General features: G+C 39.4%; 3 protein-coding genes and 3 non-coding genes across 9 annotated transcripts in view; 2 read left to right on the top strand and 4 right to left on the bottom strand.

The window, feature by feature from the left end:
* Positions 1–5,373: 5,373 nt before the first annotated feature.
* On the top strand, positions 5,374–7,518 carry pole3 (polymerase (DNA directed), epsilon 3 (p17 subunit)). The gene is made up of 4 exons (XM_051657608.1): positions 5,374–5,851; positions 6,207–6,292; positions 6,389–6,507; positions 6,723–7,518. The coding sequence occupies exons 1-4, from the start codon at positions 5,786–5,788 to the stop codon at positions 6,896–6,898; spliced, it is 447 nt and encodes a 148-aa protein (XP_051513568.1). The 5' UTR covers positions 5,374–5,785; the 3' UTR covers positions 6,899–7,518.
* A 1,529-nt stretch (positions 7,519–9,047) lies between these two features.
* rpl12 (ribosomal protein L12) lies at positions 9,048–13,720 on the bottom strand. The gene is made up of 7 exons (XM_051657596.1): positions 13,553–13,720; positions 10,498–10,571; positions 10,125–10,223; positions 9,956–10,037; positions 9,552–9,638; positions 9,186–9,298; positions 9,048–9,100 (listed from the first exon to the last, which is right to left on the bottom strand). The coding sequence occupies exons 1-7, from the start codon at positions 13,587–13,589 to the stop codon at positions 9,095–9,097; spliced, it is 498 nt and encodes a 165-aa protein (XP_051513556.1). The 5' UTR covers positions 13,590–13,720; the 3' UTR covers positions 9,048–9,094.
* LOC127431331 (small nucleolar RNA SNORA65) lies at positions 9,358–9,484 on the bottom strand. The gene has a single exon (XR_007895573.1). It is a non-coding gene; the product is annotated as a small nucleolar RNA SNORA65 (small nucleolar RNA).
* On the bottom strand, positions 9,733–9,860 carry LOC127431340 (small nucleolar RNA SNORA65). The gene has a single exon (XR_007895577.1). It is a non-coding gene; the product is annotated as a small nucleolar RNA SNORA65 (small nucleolar RNA).
* LOC127431338 (small nucleolar RNA SNORA65) lies at positions 10,290–10,417 on the bottom strand. Its single transcript, XR_007895576.1, has one exon. It is a non-coding gene; the product is annotated as a small nucleolar RNA SNORA65 (small nucleolar RNA).
* The window catches only part of LOC127417419 (E3 ubiquitin-protein ligase LRSAM1-like), a 24,954-nt gene continuing 19,425 nt past the window's right edge, over positions 10,576–16,104 (top strand). For 2 of the 4 annotated variants that reach the window (XM_051657494.1, XM_051657471.1), the window contains exons 1-5: positions 13,820–13,983; positions 14,242–14,412; positions 14,571–14,627; positions 15,868–15,912; positions 16,007–16,084. In XM_051657494.1, coding sequence (XP_051513454.1) covers positions 14,341–14,412; positions 14,571–14,627; positions 15,868–15,912; positions 16,007–16,084 — 252 coding nt within the window. In that variant the 5' untranslated portion in view covers positions 13,820–13,983; positions 14,242–14,340. Of the gene's footprint in view, positions 12,664–13,813; positions 13,984–14,241; positions 14,413–14,570; positions 14,628–15,867; positions 15,913–16,006; positions 16,085–16,104 lie in introns of those variants that run through there. The other 2 variants (XM_051657479.1, XM_051657485.1) reach the window with 2 other exon arrangements.

The following is a 16,104-nucleotide window of genomic DNA, read 5'->3' as shown; positions in this document are numbered from 1 at the left end:
ACAGTGCTCGCTGGAACTGAGGCAATGGCAGGGTTGTCCCAACTGGAAACTCGTCATATGTAAGAAAATGGACTGAACGCATTCATCAGTCAGATGCGCTGACATAGCTACCAAGTCGAGTTCCATTCCTAGGGAGGAAACTTGCTGACTGGGCACCAATATGCTCTTTGTCCAACTGACCCTGAGGCCCAACTGCTCCAGATGCGTGAGGAACAGATCCCTGTGCTTGTACGCCTGTGCCTCTGATTGAGCTAGCAGTAGCCAATCGTTGAGGTAATTCAGTATGCAGACGCCTCTCAGCTTCAGTGGAGCGAGTGCCATATTAACACATTTCTTTAATGTGCAAGGAGCCAAGGACAACGTGAAGGGTAGAAATTTGAACTGGAATGTAGCCCCATCGAAGGCGAATCTCAAGTACGGCCTATGTCAAGGAGCAGTCTGTACATGAAAGTATGCATCTTTCGGGTCGTTTGATCCAAACCAGTCCAGAGGGTGGACATGAGGCAGGATTTGTCTTGAATGGAGACTTGCTGAGTGTCAATGGTCTCAAGACCAGTATGGGTCGAAACCAATCACTGCTTTTGGCGATAAGAAAATAATGGCTGTAAAAGCCTTTATGTTTTCACCTGTCAGTACAATCTCTCTTGCATCTTTGAAGAGGAGATTATGTATCTTGGAGCGTAGAATTTGCACAACCCTCACTACTACAGTGGAGGAGAGGACGCCATTGAAGCAAGTTGGTTGCCTCGCAAAATGAAGCACATATCAACCACAAGTCTTTGGGTGACCTCATAAGAGATACTTGTCTGTTTTATGTCTTCAAGCAGAAGCAGAAAAATGTCTAGACATTGGCGGCAGTATTTATGTATGATGTTAGTTGTGGCCTTTCCTGAGAACATAAATTGGAGTGGACTGATGGACGGACCTTCCTGTTTCTATTCAAACTTTTCTTAGATTAACCTTGAGAGGAAATGAATGAGACTAGGTGTGACACAACTGCGGTATGTGTCACTAAGCAAGCATCAAGGTCACTTTGTTCCATCTGAGGCCTATTTCTCACACTAGGCAACTCTGACTTCACTTTTCAGGAGCTCAGTAGAGTATAGTTTTTGAAGAAATTAAATAATTGGCCTACATACATTATGTTTGGTTCTGCTCAACTGTCCTTTTCATCCACTACCCAAGGATATTTCTTATACACTTGTCTTGTACTTTCCCAATGAGTTTTATTGTGGAATAGACATATTCTAAAATGGCTTATTCTGAATGTGCAATTTTCCCATTACACATTTTGTGAGACTCTTAAAGACTTCTAAATGAAGGCATGATCAAATGGTTAAAAGCAATTGCAACAAATAGGCATCACCCTTAAAAAAAAATACCCTTTCATCTCCATTCCTCTAAACCCCACCCACTACACACACACAAAAAAACACATCATGTGGAGAAATTAGTTGTTGGTTAAGTAGCCGTTAAGAAACAGCTGCTACTTTTGTCCAGTGGGTGTTTGGGAGCTGATGGACAGCTAAAGGGTGTTCATACAAACAGGGAAAAAGCTGACTTAATGCCTACCACTCAGTGGGAGCCACAACTAGGAAAAGGGGAAAACCATGGGAAGGCTTGATATTGTCAGTAGTTGTACTGGGAGCAAGTTGAGGCAGTAGTGCAGCATGCTTTTTGCAATTATTTTGCTTGGTGTTGAAAAGATCTGTTTGCATCTGAATATTGTAAAATTGCTTCAGGCAATTAGATGAACTGTACATTTGGTTTCTGAAGCAATTTTAAATCTACACTTAAACAGATAACCACTCTGTACAATTGTAGTGAGGTGATTGGGCTTCAACCGCAGAAGACCACGTCAGGCACTTTATTTGGACCATAGTGTTTCTAACAATGTGCTCAGTGAGTGTATGTATTTCATCTTATTTTGAACTGAATAATAGAACACTACTTTAATGCCAACTAAAGCAGGTGTATATATTTAATAATTTCATAGAAATAACATGGAAATGTACATGGAATAGTCTCCAAGTGACATAAAATAGTTCAGTTCAGTCAAATGAATCATTCTATCCACCTTTTTCCTACGTCCCATGATGCTTAGCGCGAAATGTGGGCGTTACTTCCGTTATCGAGTAAACACAGTTGTTGTTGCGGTGTACATCCATTCATTCTTTCGTTACAGTGTAGGGATTTTGAGGAGATCGTGTATGATTTCATGATGACAGACATCATTCACAATATTAGTGTGTTACTGAACGATAATGAACTGCAAAAAAGTTATAAAGACAAAGAAAGCGCGAACAAAACCGGCATGCTTTTTCTCCCAGATGCAGTTGAGATTTAATCTTAGTTCAGCTTCAGATGTGTGTACTTGTCATCTTGTCACCCTGCATGTTCAAATTAGGCAGACACACTGAGGAAGAGCTGTGATGTTCTCATACTTGGGTATGTAATCGCTTTTTCAAATTTTCCAATTGGACGATTATTTCCTTTTAAATCCACATGTGAGTTTAAACATTTGTTCAGCAAGTGATTGACTGGTAAGAGGTGGTGCTTCGCTACCATCCGTGACACATCAAGACGGCGTTTTAAACCTCAAATTAAATTTGGTTTTTGACTACCTCTGTATGTGTTTTTTGTGATCCAATCATAAAACATTTTACACCCCATTTACAACTATATTTAACACTGACCATTTGCGATTGGATCGTCCAAAACATGTCTTATTACCAGCTGTAAACAGGGTCTAAAATGACTGCAGCCAGATCTAGTGAATGCTTTAGAACGACTTCCGGCGGAAGTCCCACCCACATTCGTATCCCCAGTAAGACCCCCAGAATAAAGGTGGATAAAAGTCCTAATTTGTGCTGCTGGTTTGTTTACAAAACTCTCCGCTGAATTGGACTGTTGCTATGGGGGTGACACATTCAATTTGCATAAATTACTGCAGAAAGACAGCAAGAGTGTTTTTTAAAAGCAAGGAGAATGACGTCTATGATACATAATTTTCCTTGCAGGCCTTTAGGCAGAAAATATAATAATTATTTTTCAAATTATTTTAACTGTGCAAACAATTACTCCTACAATTGAGATTATTATTATTATTTATTTATTTATTTATTTGTGAGTGAAAGAGAGATTTTAACACTGTAGCTATTAAAACTCCTTGTCAAAATGATTAGTGACACCTGGTGTTGATGCAACACACTACCACCATGAACGATACCAGAGATGCATAAAAACATCTTACCCTTTTTTATCAGTCCTAGAATAAATGCCTTTTAAGTCTACCAAAGATACCTAAGAATGTTAGTATGTATGCATCTGTTGATTGGCCATCGATAAAGAGAACTGGCCATAGTGAAAAGGCTCCAGGCTCTCTTTCAATTCTGTGACCAGTTAAATTTATGGTGGCCAGATTTAGCATTCCTTGTAATTATAGAATCATATAAGATGTCACAGCTTTCCTTTGGAGTTTTTTAATATTTTGTTGTTGCTGTTTCACACTGGTGTCCAAACATATGAGAATCATATATTGGATTGAACTAGCTCCCTGTTGTTTCTCCTACCCAAACAAACTCCTCTTCACAGACTCAAACTGCAACCAAGTCCATGCAAACAGTGATATTCAAAGCTTAATTAGTCATCAAAAAAACTTCTAACAACCTATAGGAATCGCATCATCAAGTGTGAAGAAAAAAAATGAAACTTCACAAATCTCTATAAAAAGACAACATGGTATTAAATGTTAAGTGCTTTATGAGCTAATATATGAGGCTAACCTCAAGACATTTGATGTGCATCAAAGAAAAAGAAAAAATTGTCATGGAAATTATGTGCCATTTACCAGAGTTGACGGTGACACAATAGTATGACAAGTAATAAAATGCTATGAATGTGAAAAGACTTCACACCCCTCAACTTTCCTCTTTATGGGTCTGTGTAGATTGGATTAGTGATGGAAAAATCCACATGCAATTTGATATAAACCCTGAACTACTATTTCAAGGGGACCACACATGGAGATGTGAAACTTCTCCTTTACAAACTCACCCCATACAATCCTCTTCATTAGACATATACCCCGTTATACGCTTCGTTATTAATAATTGTATCCTTAAACAGTAGGCCAAAATAAATCTCTAGTTAAATATTAATAAATCGCAACATGCCACGAAAATCATCTCGCAAAAGCATCTGTTTCAAAAGAATCACACATTCTTTCACATTCATTCAGCATTATTTTCAAACATTCATTTGAAACATATGCCATAACTGGGGATCATTAACACTCACAAGAGCATGAAATTGCTGTAATACATTCCGTGTTAAACTACAGCTGCTCTGAATGGATACGTAACTACTGTACATGCTTTATAAAGCCCTGCTGATATGAAAATAAACACATTAAGAGATTTAAGAGGAATGCTTTTGCGGTAAGAGGAGCAAAGAGGCAGAATTTGATAAAGAAAAAAGTTTTCTTATTCTGTTTGTAATGCCTGGGGTCCGTTCTGACATGGAGTTTACACTTCACACGGTCTAGCATGCAGGTCAACGATACCGTTTGCCAGCTTTTGATTTAATTGTCTTCCAGATGGTTTGTACTGAAAAGTGGCCTAAAAACAACAGCCGTCAGGCCAAATGAAATTAACTCTGAAAATGTAATTACTCAGTTATATTTCTGTTTTGCTTTGATAAATCATGGGTCATTACTCATTCCACAAAACCATAACAATGTGCACCTTTTCATAATTTAAAGGAATAGTCCTGGTTCAATACAAGTTAAGCTCAATCGACAGCATTTGTGGCATAATATGCATTTAAATAAACATAATATTTTATTAAAAAAAAAAAAAAAAAATCTGGGTTCCAGTGAGGCACTTACAATGGAAGTGAATGGGGGCCAATCCGTAAACATTAAAATACTCACTGTTTCAGAAGTATAGCCACAAGACATAAACAATATGTGTGTTAACATGATTTTAGTGTGATAAAATCGCTTACTAACTTTTACTGTGTAAAGTTATAGTCAATTTTACAACTTCGTTGCCATAATGGTTGTTCACACCGAACTCGTTTTTTTGTCCGTCTGCGCTCTATGTTTTTTCCAATAAGCTAAACAAACGTCTTTGACCGTTACGCCAATACCAGCTTTTGTTTAAACGCCCCGCGTTTTTTAGACGCAGTGTCAAGTCGAAAATAATCTCAGGTGTTAAAGGCGTCTCGAGACAAATGCGTTCTGTTATATGCGTTGCGTCGAGTTTTATTTTATTTATTTTAGCAAGGACGTGTTCGGTCTGAACGGCCCCAGAGAGGGGCTTTGGACGCAAACGCTTCCTATTGGTTGGCGGCACTCGTGACGTCAGGGCAGAGTGGTTAGAGGTGAAAGGTGAACCGCATGGGTTTGGATAAAGAAGCGGACTGCAAAACAGTAAAACAAACTAGCTTTTGTTCACGTTCTGTCGTTGCATTTAGAGTTGATGTGAGGACAGATCGTTCCGTTATACATCTAATGCACATTTGAGATAGCGAGATTCCTTATTTCACGGTTTTTTATCGTCTAAAATGGTAACTTTAGTTACTTTACTCTTAGAAAAGTGAGACGGCTAGGCTAACAGTTTTCGCGGGAGCGTAGTACAGTAATTCTGAATGACATCTGATCACACCGTCTAATGAGCATCGCACCGCGCGCTGGCATCTCTGTTTTACTTGACAAAAATTAGTTTATATAAAACAAATTTCATCGTAGAGTCCTATCTCTTTTAAGTGTGTAGTCGGTGAGATGGCTGAGAGACCGGAGGACCTCAATCTTCCCAATGCTGTCATAACGCGGATTATCAAAGAGGCAGTAAGTGTCGTCATCACAGATAGTTTATAAATTTTAACAGCAGCTTAAAGGAATAGTTCACCCAAAAATACAAATTCTGTCATCATTTACTCACCCTCATGTTGTTGTTGTTTTCGTGGAACTCAAAGGCAGAATGTTCGTCTTTCATTGCCCTAACATATTTTTGGACAGGTTTTTAACAACATAAGGGTTAATAATTTTGTCAAATTATGACGTAGTTTAAAATTTGGGGTGAAATATCTAAATGTAAACCATAGAAAATTAAGTAAAAGAAAATGGCAGTTTGCCTCCATTAAGAAACTGGGCTTTTAGTGTTACTTTGGCATTAAGTATGTAATGTCTTCCTTTTGTTTAGTTGCCAGAGGGAGTAAACGTGTCTAAGGAGGCAAGAAGAGCGATATCTCAGGCAGCCAGTGTTTTCGTTCTCTATGCAACATCTTGGTAAGTAAGCCAGTATAAAGACAAGTTGAGTTTTGTAGTATAAAATCCATGCTGCCAACCTGCCCATGTGTGATTTCCCTTTTTGTGTGACATCAGTGCTAACAGTTTTGCTATGAAGTCAAAAAGGAAGACACTCAGTGCTGGAGATGTGATGGCAGCTATGGAAGAGATGGAGTTTGAGCGTTTCTTACAACCCTTGCGAGCAGCACTTGAGGGTAAGTGCTGTAATGTAGAATTCTACGTGTAAAACCTTACTATTTTTGACCTACTATTTTCCCCACTGTTGCAGAGCTTTTACTGAATTAACCAATTTACTGCAATAAAACCACAAGATTAATTAATGTGCATAGCCTGTACTTCATGTGGATCAACTATTGAGAAGGATATTGACCCAGCACTGAATTATTTGACTGCACTTATTACTTAACAGCTTACAAGAAAGGTCAGAAAGGGAAGAAGGAAGCATCGGAGCAGAAACGCAAGGACAAGGAAAAGAAGAATGACACAGATGAGAATGACAAAAGTAGAGATGAAGAGGAAGATGATCACATGGATGATGATCAGGATGGGGAGAATGAAGGAGAGGAAGAGGATGTTGAGAACTGAGGCGCTGTAGGATTGTTTCATTCATTTGCTCAATTCGTCCTGGTTTCTATAATACATGGCAAAGAATAGTAGTTTCCACATTAATATTGGGAAAGGATAAGGTGGTGACTTTGTCTGGACATAAAGCCTATATTACTGAATACTGTTTCACATTTCTTGAATAGATTTAAATTGATCAGCTGTATGATTAACATTGCATAATTTCTGCAGATAGCAAGTAAAGTCTCACAACAGGTATTGCACAATCTTCTTAAATCCCATTTTGAGGCATCTAACAGCGATGTCAATAAGTTTGTATAAAACACTTTACTGAAATAAGCTGCTTTGATCCAGGAAGAGGAAAAATGTGTTTACGGTTTAATTAGCAATAAAAGCTTTTTCATAAAGAGGTTTTAAGAGTCTCAGTGAAACATTCTGTAAACCTCTTAATTCAGGGATTGAGGAAGAAAAAAATAAAATACCATGGCAAAGGTTGTCATCAAGTCAACAGCCGTAAGTGACATGCCTGAGCTTGTGTTGTACATTGTTATTATATACACATTTGTATTCGAGACTTGTGTCGTTTTGGAATATTGAATACATGTACCCTTTTTTCAAAATAAAGTCTTCCAATTAAATTGTCTTCAGTTTCTATGCTTAACATTCTTTAAATCCCTTATTCATGCATGACTGTTGTGCTGCTTCAAATATGCAAAGTACAGCATTAAAAATACATAATCCACTCATTACATGTCTATAATTCAGTGTAACAGTGCAAAGGAGGCAGCAAGAACTGGCTTAAACCAAAAGACACAAACACACAGGTGTCGCACTGCCATCTCCAGTCGGCCTTTATCCCTCTCGGGCTAATCAGTCAATTAGGGCCAGGTGTGTGGAATCACGACCCGGCCCTGCCACAAAAGGTTTAAGCTTACAAACTTTTGCCAGGTCCCCTAAGCAACCAAACTGGCCCGGTTGCTAGGGATGGTAGCCACATGGTGTAACCTCATCATGATCTCTAAAAATGTGGTTCATGTGGTGAAGTCTCTTCTTCCTGAGACGGCTGAGTCAGTTTGGAATGAACCGCCACATCCTCACATGGTTCTACACCTGCAGTGTAGAGAGCATCCTAACTGGCTGCATCTCCGCCTGGTACGACAATAGCACCGCCCACAACCGCAAAGCCCTGCAAAGGGTGGTGCGAACTGCCAGACACATCATCGGAGGTGAGCTTCCCTCCCTCCAGGACATCTATACCAGGCGGTGTGTGAGAAAAAGCTGAGGATCAGAGACTCCAGCCACCCGAGCCATGGGCTGTTCTCACTGCTACCATCAGGCAGGCGGTATCGCAGCATCAGGACCCGCACCAGCCGACTCCATGATAGCTTCCTCCCCCAAGCAATCAGACTTTTGAACTCTTGATCTCCCACGATCAAAATACATCAGCACTGCACTTTATTACTCTTACATCTCACACTGGACTGTCATAAATTATATTCTCTCTTAACAACTTACTATCAACCAACAGCCTGAATGTCAATACAGTACAATACAACCTACTGTACATATACAGTATATATACTTTTTTATTGTATAATGTGTATCTATATTGTGTGTATTGTATACTGTAGTGTATGTTATTTGTATATTGTGTTGTAATTGTGTACATTAGACTTTAAATTGTGCTGTGTTAATTTGATGTTATTGTAAATTGGTATGTCTCATCACTGTCATGACTGCTATGTTGATCGGAACTGCACCCAAGAATTTCACACACCATTGCACTTGTGTATATGGCTGTGTGACAATAAAAGTGATTTGATTTTGAGTTGTGCGTGCATGCTGCGGAGAATAGCGTGGGCCTCCAAATGCGCTATGTCTCCGCAGTAACGTGCTCAACTAGCCACGTGATAAGATGCACGGTTTGACGGTCTCGGACGTGGAGGCAACAGATTCGTCCTCCGCCACCCGGACTGAGGCGAGTCACTACGCCACCACGAGGACTTAAAGCATATTGGGCATTCCAAATTGGGGAGAAAATCAAAAAAGAAAAAGGCCTACAAGCTTTAAACCAAAACAAATTATACATCTGGAACACCTGTTATGACTTTCACTACTCATGAGTTTGCATCCATGATAACTGATTAATGCAAGCAAGAATCACAAAGACTTAAATTTTATGAACCACTTTTATTTTTTTGTCTGCAATCATTGCATTTATTCCTGCAAGAAAGAATAAAGTCCAGTTTAAACCAAGTAATTAAAAAGGAAAAAAAAAAAAAGAAAAAAAAAAGGTATTCATACTTACAGCTGGGCACTCGACTTTGCCGCTGTTGATGTCATCAATAACATCGTGGGGTGGGCGACCATCAATGGTGCAGCCCACAGACTGAGCTGTGCCAAGAATCTCCTTAATGGTACCTGCGAAGCAGAGACGAGCAGGTTTATCTTAGCAACAGAACTCCATGCATGTTTATTACACATGTTCCAGGCCTTTTGGCACAGAGTTACCCACTTAACTGAGCAGCCCTGCTTCCTAGAGCTGGGTCAATATCAGCCTCCACTGGACTATACGTAGTCACTTTTACAGACAAGAACAGTGGCGGGAGGCTGGCCATTAAATCTCTAAAATGCATAAACCCAACAAAAGGTTACCATTTGCAGAACTACATACCAGAAAGCTCCCTGGCAATAGAGCGTGGTCTCATGACACGGGCAACATTGACTATCTCATCGAAGGTAACGCTCCCAGAGTGCTTAACTAAAAAAAAGAGAGAGAGAAAACAAAACCCCTATATTTTAGTCTCTAAAAAGGCAGCAAATACAACTTGAAAGCATCACTTATTTCCCTATGAACTTGTTCCAGGCCTTTCGGCACAGAGTTACCCATCAAGTTGGGTAGCACTGCTTCCTAGAGCTGGGTCATTATCAGCCACCACTGGATCATACACAAGTCACTTTCACAGACTTGCATGGTGGCGGGTGGCTTGCAGATTAGAACCACAAAAGGTCAGCACAGTCACACAGGGAGACTATTCTTACAACACTGTGTATTCAAGTAGGGTGAAGGTCACTTACTGTTCTTGACCTTCTTCCTGTCACGGGGAGGCTCTTTCAGGGCCTTGATGATGAGGGCAGAGGCTGATGGCACGACTTCAATCTGGGATGAGTACAAAACTTGTAAATATATCTTAGTGGTAGCTGACCTCAAGAGCTGGCACACAGACTAAAGACTTCAGGGTCTCACCGCTGCTTGCCTGTTCTGGATGGTGAGCTTCACAGTGATACGCAGGCCCTTCCAGTCACCGGTGGCCTTTGCGATGTCATCACCCACCTTTTTGGGGGACTGAGAAGAGACAATGAAAGATAAACATGCGGCACAGAATAGAGTTACAGCTCTGTGACATTACTGGTGTGTTCCAGGCCTTTCGGCACAGAGTTGCCCATTAGGTTGGGCAGCCCTGCTTCCTAGAGCTGGGTCATTATCAGCCTCCACTGGATTTATACATAGTCACTTTCACAGACTAGCATAGTGGCGGGAAGCTGCTCTACAAATACAAGAGCAGGACCATATACATCTAAACGTTAATTGTCGAAATCAGATGGCAAAAGACACTTACAAGACCCAAAGGTCCGATTTTGGGGGCCAGTGAGGAAGTGGCACCAACCTCTCCTCCTGTGCACCTCATGTACACTGCATAAAAAAATAAAAAATATTGAGAGATCAGTTCAAGTCACATTCTCACTATAAATCACCATTAGATTCAATCTGTAGAGCAGGACAGTTAGAACTCTGAATTACACTAAAAAAGACTTGGGGTGGGGACTGTACTTATTCTACACCATTTTACCACAAAAAACAATACTAAAACATTCACTTTTCCGTGAGGTCCAACAAAGGCTGTCATAGCATTAGCTCCATTTATATTTCCTAAATGGATAAAAGGAATCATAGATGGTACTTTTTTTTTTGCATCAAACATTGGTTTATTTTGTAAGGTGCCAGCAAAAAATGCCAAATCAACTTAAAAAAAAAAAGACTTACTGATATTAAGCATTTATACATGTACAGGAGGAATCATCCCGTTTCTACACAAGCCTTAACAAGGTTCCCACACCACACCTTTTGACTAAAGAATTTCCATTCCTTTTCCAGTCATGTGCGATATCTGGATAAGGATTTGACCAAAATCATGTTCTATTAGGGGTGGGTGATATGACCAAAATCTTATCACGAATTCACTCATTTTATAATCAATGATATCACTACAGCTAAATCTCAAAAATAAATAAAATAATATCGCAATGCCTTTTTTTGATTATCCAGTAATTGAATTAAATACTCATGAATCATTTTCTCTTTACACTTATGTTTTTTATAATAATAATAATTTAATTTCACACATTACACATTTGCACATATACAATGAAATAATTTCACATATCCCAGCTAAGCCAGGGTCAGCCATGATACAGTGCCCCTGGAGAAGATAGGGTCAAGGGCCTTGCTCAAGGGCCCAACAGTGTCATCTTGGCAGTGCTGGGGCTTGAACCCCCCAACCTTCTGATCAGTAACCCAGAACCTTAACTTCTGAGCCACCACTGCCCCCAAAACGTGCCTAATGTTGTTTAAAATGTCTCATACAATAGATTTACATGCATCCAAAAACATTTTAATTTGCTCAATTTAAACTGCAGCATTACCTTTTTATTCCCCCAGTGTCAAAAACGACTCGTTCAATTGATCTGTTCTACATGATTCTTCTAAACTCCTCCTTTCAGAGAGCCTACTCTGCTCTGATTGGTCAGATGTCCCAGTCTGTTGTGATTGTTTTACTGCTTAGTGTAGTGTTTGAGGGCGGGACAAAGCTGTTCGCGAGCAGCCAATGAAGACCAGAGGCGGGTTTTGTGTTACCAAATTACTAGGTTAGTACAGTAAGTCTGGAATTACTAACGACTCGTTTCAGGTGTTCAGAATCGGTTCTTTCTTTTGAGTCAGTAACTCCATTTGTCGTGCACTTTGATTTTTGAAACTTTAAGACTTTGTTTTACATTCACAAACAGCTATATAACTCACTACATTAAAGGTAATATTTGAAAAACCATAATAGGTGCTCTTTAAAGTAGTCATTAAAAAAAATAAGCATTCAAAATCAACCTTACCACAATGCTAAATTTCATATTTCAGTCAGATGTTGTTGACTAATATTATAAAACTTTCCTCAAGAAACTTGACATCTTCTGAAAGCAATGCAACAAACGAAATAATCTTGAGTAAAAAAAAATATCCTTCCTATCCTTGATAACACTTTAGTCCTAGTCATCTCTGTACACAATATTTGAATATCGGAAAGCAAAGCAGGTTTGTTTTCTAATATCTAACATTATTAGAACTGAATTTTATTAAGGGTGGCGTGTAGTTAAAATCCGCATGACCGATTACACAATTTCTGGCGCATGACATTTAGCCGTTTTCCTCGTCAGTGTTGGTTAGAATGTCAGGCTCTCTCGCCGTTTGACTTCCATATCGCTTTAAGGTAAAAACTAAGAATAATTTAGGTTTGTTTGTGATTAAGAGAAACCGGATTGAGTAGCGTCAGTGATCACACACTCTGCGTTCTTCTGTCTGTGGAGCACAATCAGGAAGACTGCTGGAGAGGACTCGCGAGAGACAATCACGTGATACACATCTGCGTGTGTGAGATGAGACGCATATTCAGAATGCTACAAGGTCAATGAATTTGCTTCGGCTGCCCGAAATTTCGCTTGAGCGACTGCTGAAAAAGGTCAGTACATGAAAACCCCCGTTTCTTCAGATCTCCCAGTCTCCCGTGAAGCCGCCCCGCCTGCCTCCATTTCACAGAACGTGTACCGCGTTTGTGTGACGTGAATACAATGAGGCGCACGTCTTGCCACGCGGTGGCGATTTTGAGTTAACACTATACATACAATAATCCAAAATGTATACCGGTTGCCAAATTTCTACCGGTTTATCATGTATACCGGTAGGTCGCCCACCCCTACGTTCTATTTTTCAATTTCTAAATAAATGTATACAAGTACCATGAGTTTAAGATCATTTTTATAAGAAACCAGATTGGTGTCAAATCAATCCTGACATTTTATATTGAAATATACGTGGCTATATAGTCGCTGCTAAATTGTGTTTGCTAGCATCAGGCTAGTTTCCTCAGCTTCTCATTCGTCTAATGCTTTCCCGATCCAGCATAATTAACACTCCCGTTATCCCGTTCAAGCTCATTGAAATGTAGGACGCACGTGGGATCCAGCTATACCACGTGGATCAGCGTAAACTTACCCAAAAGCTCGGTTCAACGATTACTATATCAGTCCAAATGTAATCGATACGTTTCACACATACACTTCTGAACGACACGTTATTCAAATCACGCCTTGGACTCGCTAAAACTAGCAAAGACGCTACCAATAACAGTTAAGACATCGTTAAGTGCATGCTTTACGAATAAGTATCGGTTTCCGATCAAATAATCAAGACACTCTAATGCTTCGATTAAGTCCTACGTTTATGTACACAACTGTAAGTTCACCTGCTAGCATTGTATTCTCCATAACACGCGAGGCCTGGGCGCAGACATGGCCGCTCGGACATAAATATGTCAACCCCAAGAAAACGTTACCGTACTCCACACATACCAACTTTAATCTCGGTGGGGTCGAATTTGGGAGGCATGGTGTATCAGCTGATGTTGAGCTCAGTTTAGCTTGAATGGATGAGGGTGTCGGATGAACCCGGATTCGGGACGACCGATAACTGTTGCACCTTCACCGTCTAAGTGAAAAAGAAAAGGGCTAAAGATGTGTTGCACTGCGTATATAAAGATCACGAAGTATCGCGAGAACTGAGCAGCCATTCACATTGCGGCGAAGCATTACGTCATTCACAACGTCCGAGAACTTGTTCCTGCTTGTTGTGTTAATGCTCGAGAGGGAGTGTACTTGTCAACACTGGACAATAAATTGATATTGAGAACGTCTGGAGGTATGTCTCAAGGAACCAATATTTTATCAAACAAATAAGGAGTTTCACAAACGGTATATCGCGTGTATTCGTCTTTTCGCGTCAGGTATGTCCATTTTTTGATCGTTAATGTTACATTACCCTGTTTCCAAACTAAGATCGATCAAATCTAAGTCACATAATATGGGTCATTCATTCGTATATAAATGTCTGAGTGATTGTGACTGTGTGGGTGAGAGAGAGAGAATGAACAAGTGAGTAAATTGGTTAATTGCAATATCAATATTTTTTGTTTGTAATAATTGAAAGCATTAGTAATATTATTACTTCATTCTACCCCACTCTGTTTCTATCGGATTGACAGCACATTAGTCAATCAAGTGTCAAACTGGAAAGACGGTGGCTTTTGTGGATGTTGTGGAGTTTTAACCAGTCAAACAAAAACTAATTCACTGGCTTCAGGATGTTTCTATTCTCTAAAAAGAAGAAACCCAGTGAGGACTCCAAGAAACGCCTCGAGTACCAGCTGTGCTTGGTGAGTTTCTTAGTTCGTGTAACTGCATTCTAGTGTGCCCACATTTGTGTATAGTTTTGAGATTATTTGTCTCAAGGATCAGCAGTGAATCTTTATATAGCAACAAACAGTTATAGCACATTGTTTGAGACCCTAACACACATCTATGTTTTGTGCAGGCCAAAGAAGCAGGTGCTGATGACATTCTGGACATTTCTACCTGTGATCTTTCAGAGGTGAGTTATGGAAACCTTAATTACAGCAAATCAGTATTTACATAATAAATCACAATTGTGGGTTGAATACTCAGACCAGAAATGGAAAATTGACTCTTTAGGCAATTGACTTTAGACTTGGACTTTGAGACTTGTGAACAAAACTTATCTTTAGGTCTACGAATAGAAATATATTTTCTGAATTTCACACCATTCAGACAAAAAAGTGTCTCTCGTGCACTTTCTGTTGTCCTGTGAGAATGTACTGTCATTTGCTCCTCTATTCCACAGCAGTACTACTTTTCCAGGAAATCCTTAAAAATAATAAATAATTTTAATAAATGAAATGAATTATCCTCTAACAGGGTTAAAGAGAAAATTCTCTCATCATTTGCTCACCCTCATGCCATCCCAGACGTGTATGACTGTATTTCTTCTGCTGAACACAAACAAAGATTTTGAGAAGAATATCTCAGCTCTGTAGTTCCTTTAAATGCAAGTGAATGGTGACCAGAACTTTGAAGCTCCAAAAATCACATAAAGGCAGCATAAACATAATCCAGTGGTTTAATTTATATCTTCTGAAGCGATGCAATTGCTTTGGGTGAGAAACCGATCAATATTTAATTTTTTTTACTCTAAATCTCCACTTTCACTTTCACATTCACATTCTGAAAGTGAAAGTGGATATTTATAGTAAGAAAGAACTTAAATATTGATCTGTTTCTAGCCCACACCTATCATATCACTTCAGAAGATATGGATTTAGCCACTGGAATTTTATGGATTACTTTTATGATGCCTTTTTGTGATTTCTGGAGCTTCAAAGTTCTGGCCACCATTCACTTGCATTGTATGGACCTACAGAGCTGAAATATTCTTCTAAAAATCTTTGGTTGTGTTCTGCAGAAGAAAGAAAGTCATACACATCTGGAATGGCATGAGGATGAGTAAATGATGAGAGAATTTTCATTTTTGGGTGAACTATTTCTGTAATAAATCTAACCTGCAGTACATAGAAAACTATTACTAAAAGGGATTTGAGACTTGACTTGGACTTGTGTCAAAAGATTTGAGAATTGGACTCTACTTCGGAGACTTCTGGGCATACGTATGTGCGTGAGACTATAACCAAAAATGCTGCTCACCTCCACTACAATATTCTTTGTTGCTTTCTAATTCTACCTTGATTTTTTTTGGTAGCCACATTGCTTCAGGTCATGTCGCAACTTTTTAACACATTTTGATTGCTTGTCTGCAGGTCCCCTCCAGTGCCTTCTCCATGTGTAAAGTACTTCAGAAGAAAGTGAGTCTATTTTCACTAGCAGAACAATAATGTTTGATTCTCTTTGTGGTCAGATTAAGCAGACTTTTAACAGCACTTTTCGACCTAACTGTAGGTATTAATTCTTCATGGAAATGACTTGAGGTCACTTGTACCTAAAGGTTGCTGCATTGGTGACTTAGCAACTTTGATGGTGAGAGAAATTGATCGATG

The sequence above is a fragment of the Myxocyprinus asiaticus genome, chromosome 3 (genome assembly GCF_019703515.2).
Source record: "Myxocyprinus asiaticus isolate MX2 ecotype Aquarium Trade chromosome 3, UBuf_Myxa_2, whole genome shotgun sequence".
NCBI lineage: Eukaryota > Metazoa > Chordata > Actinopteri > Cypriniformes > Catostomidae > Myxocyprinus > Myxocyprinus asiaticus.
Note: the sequence above shows the minus strand (reverse complement) of the source record. Positions and strands in the feature narration are given on the sequence as shown.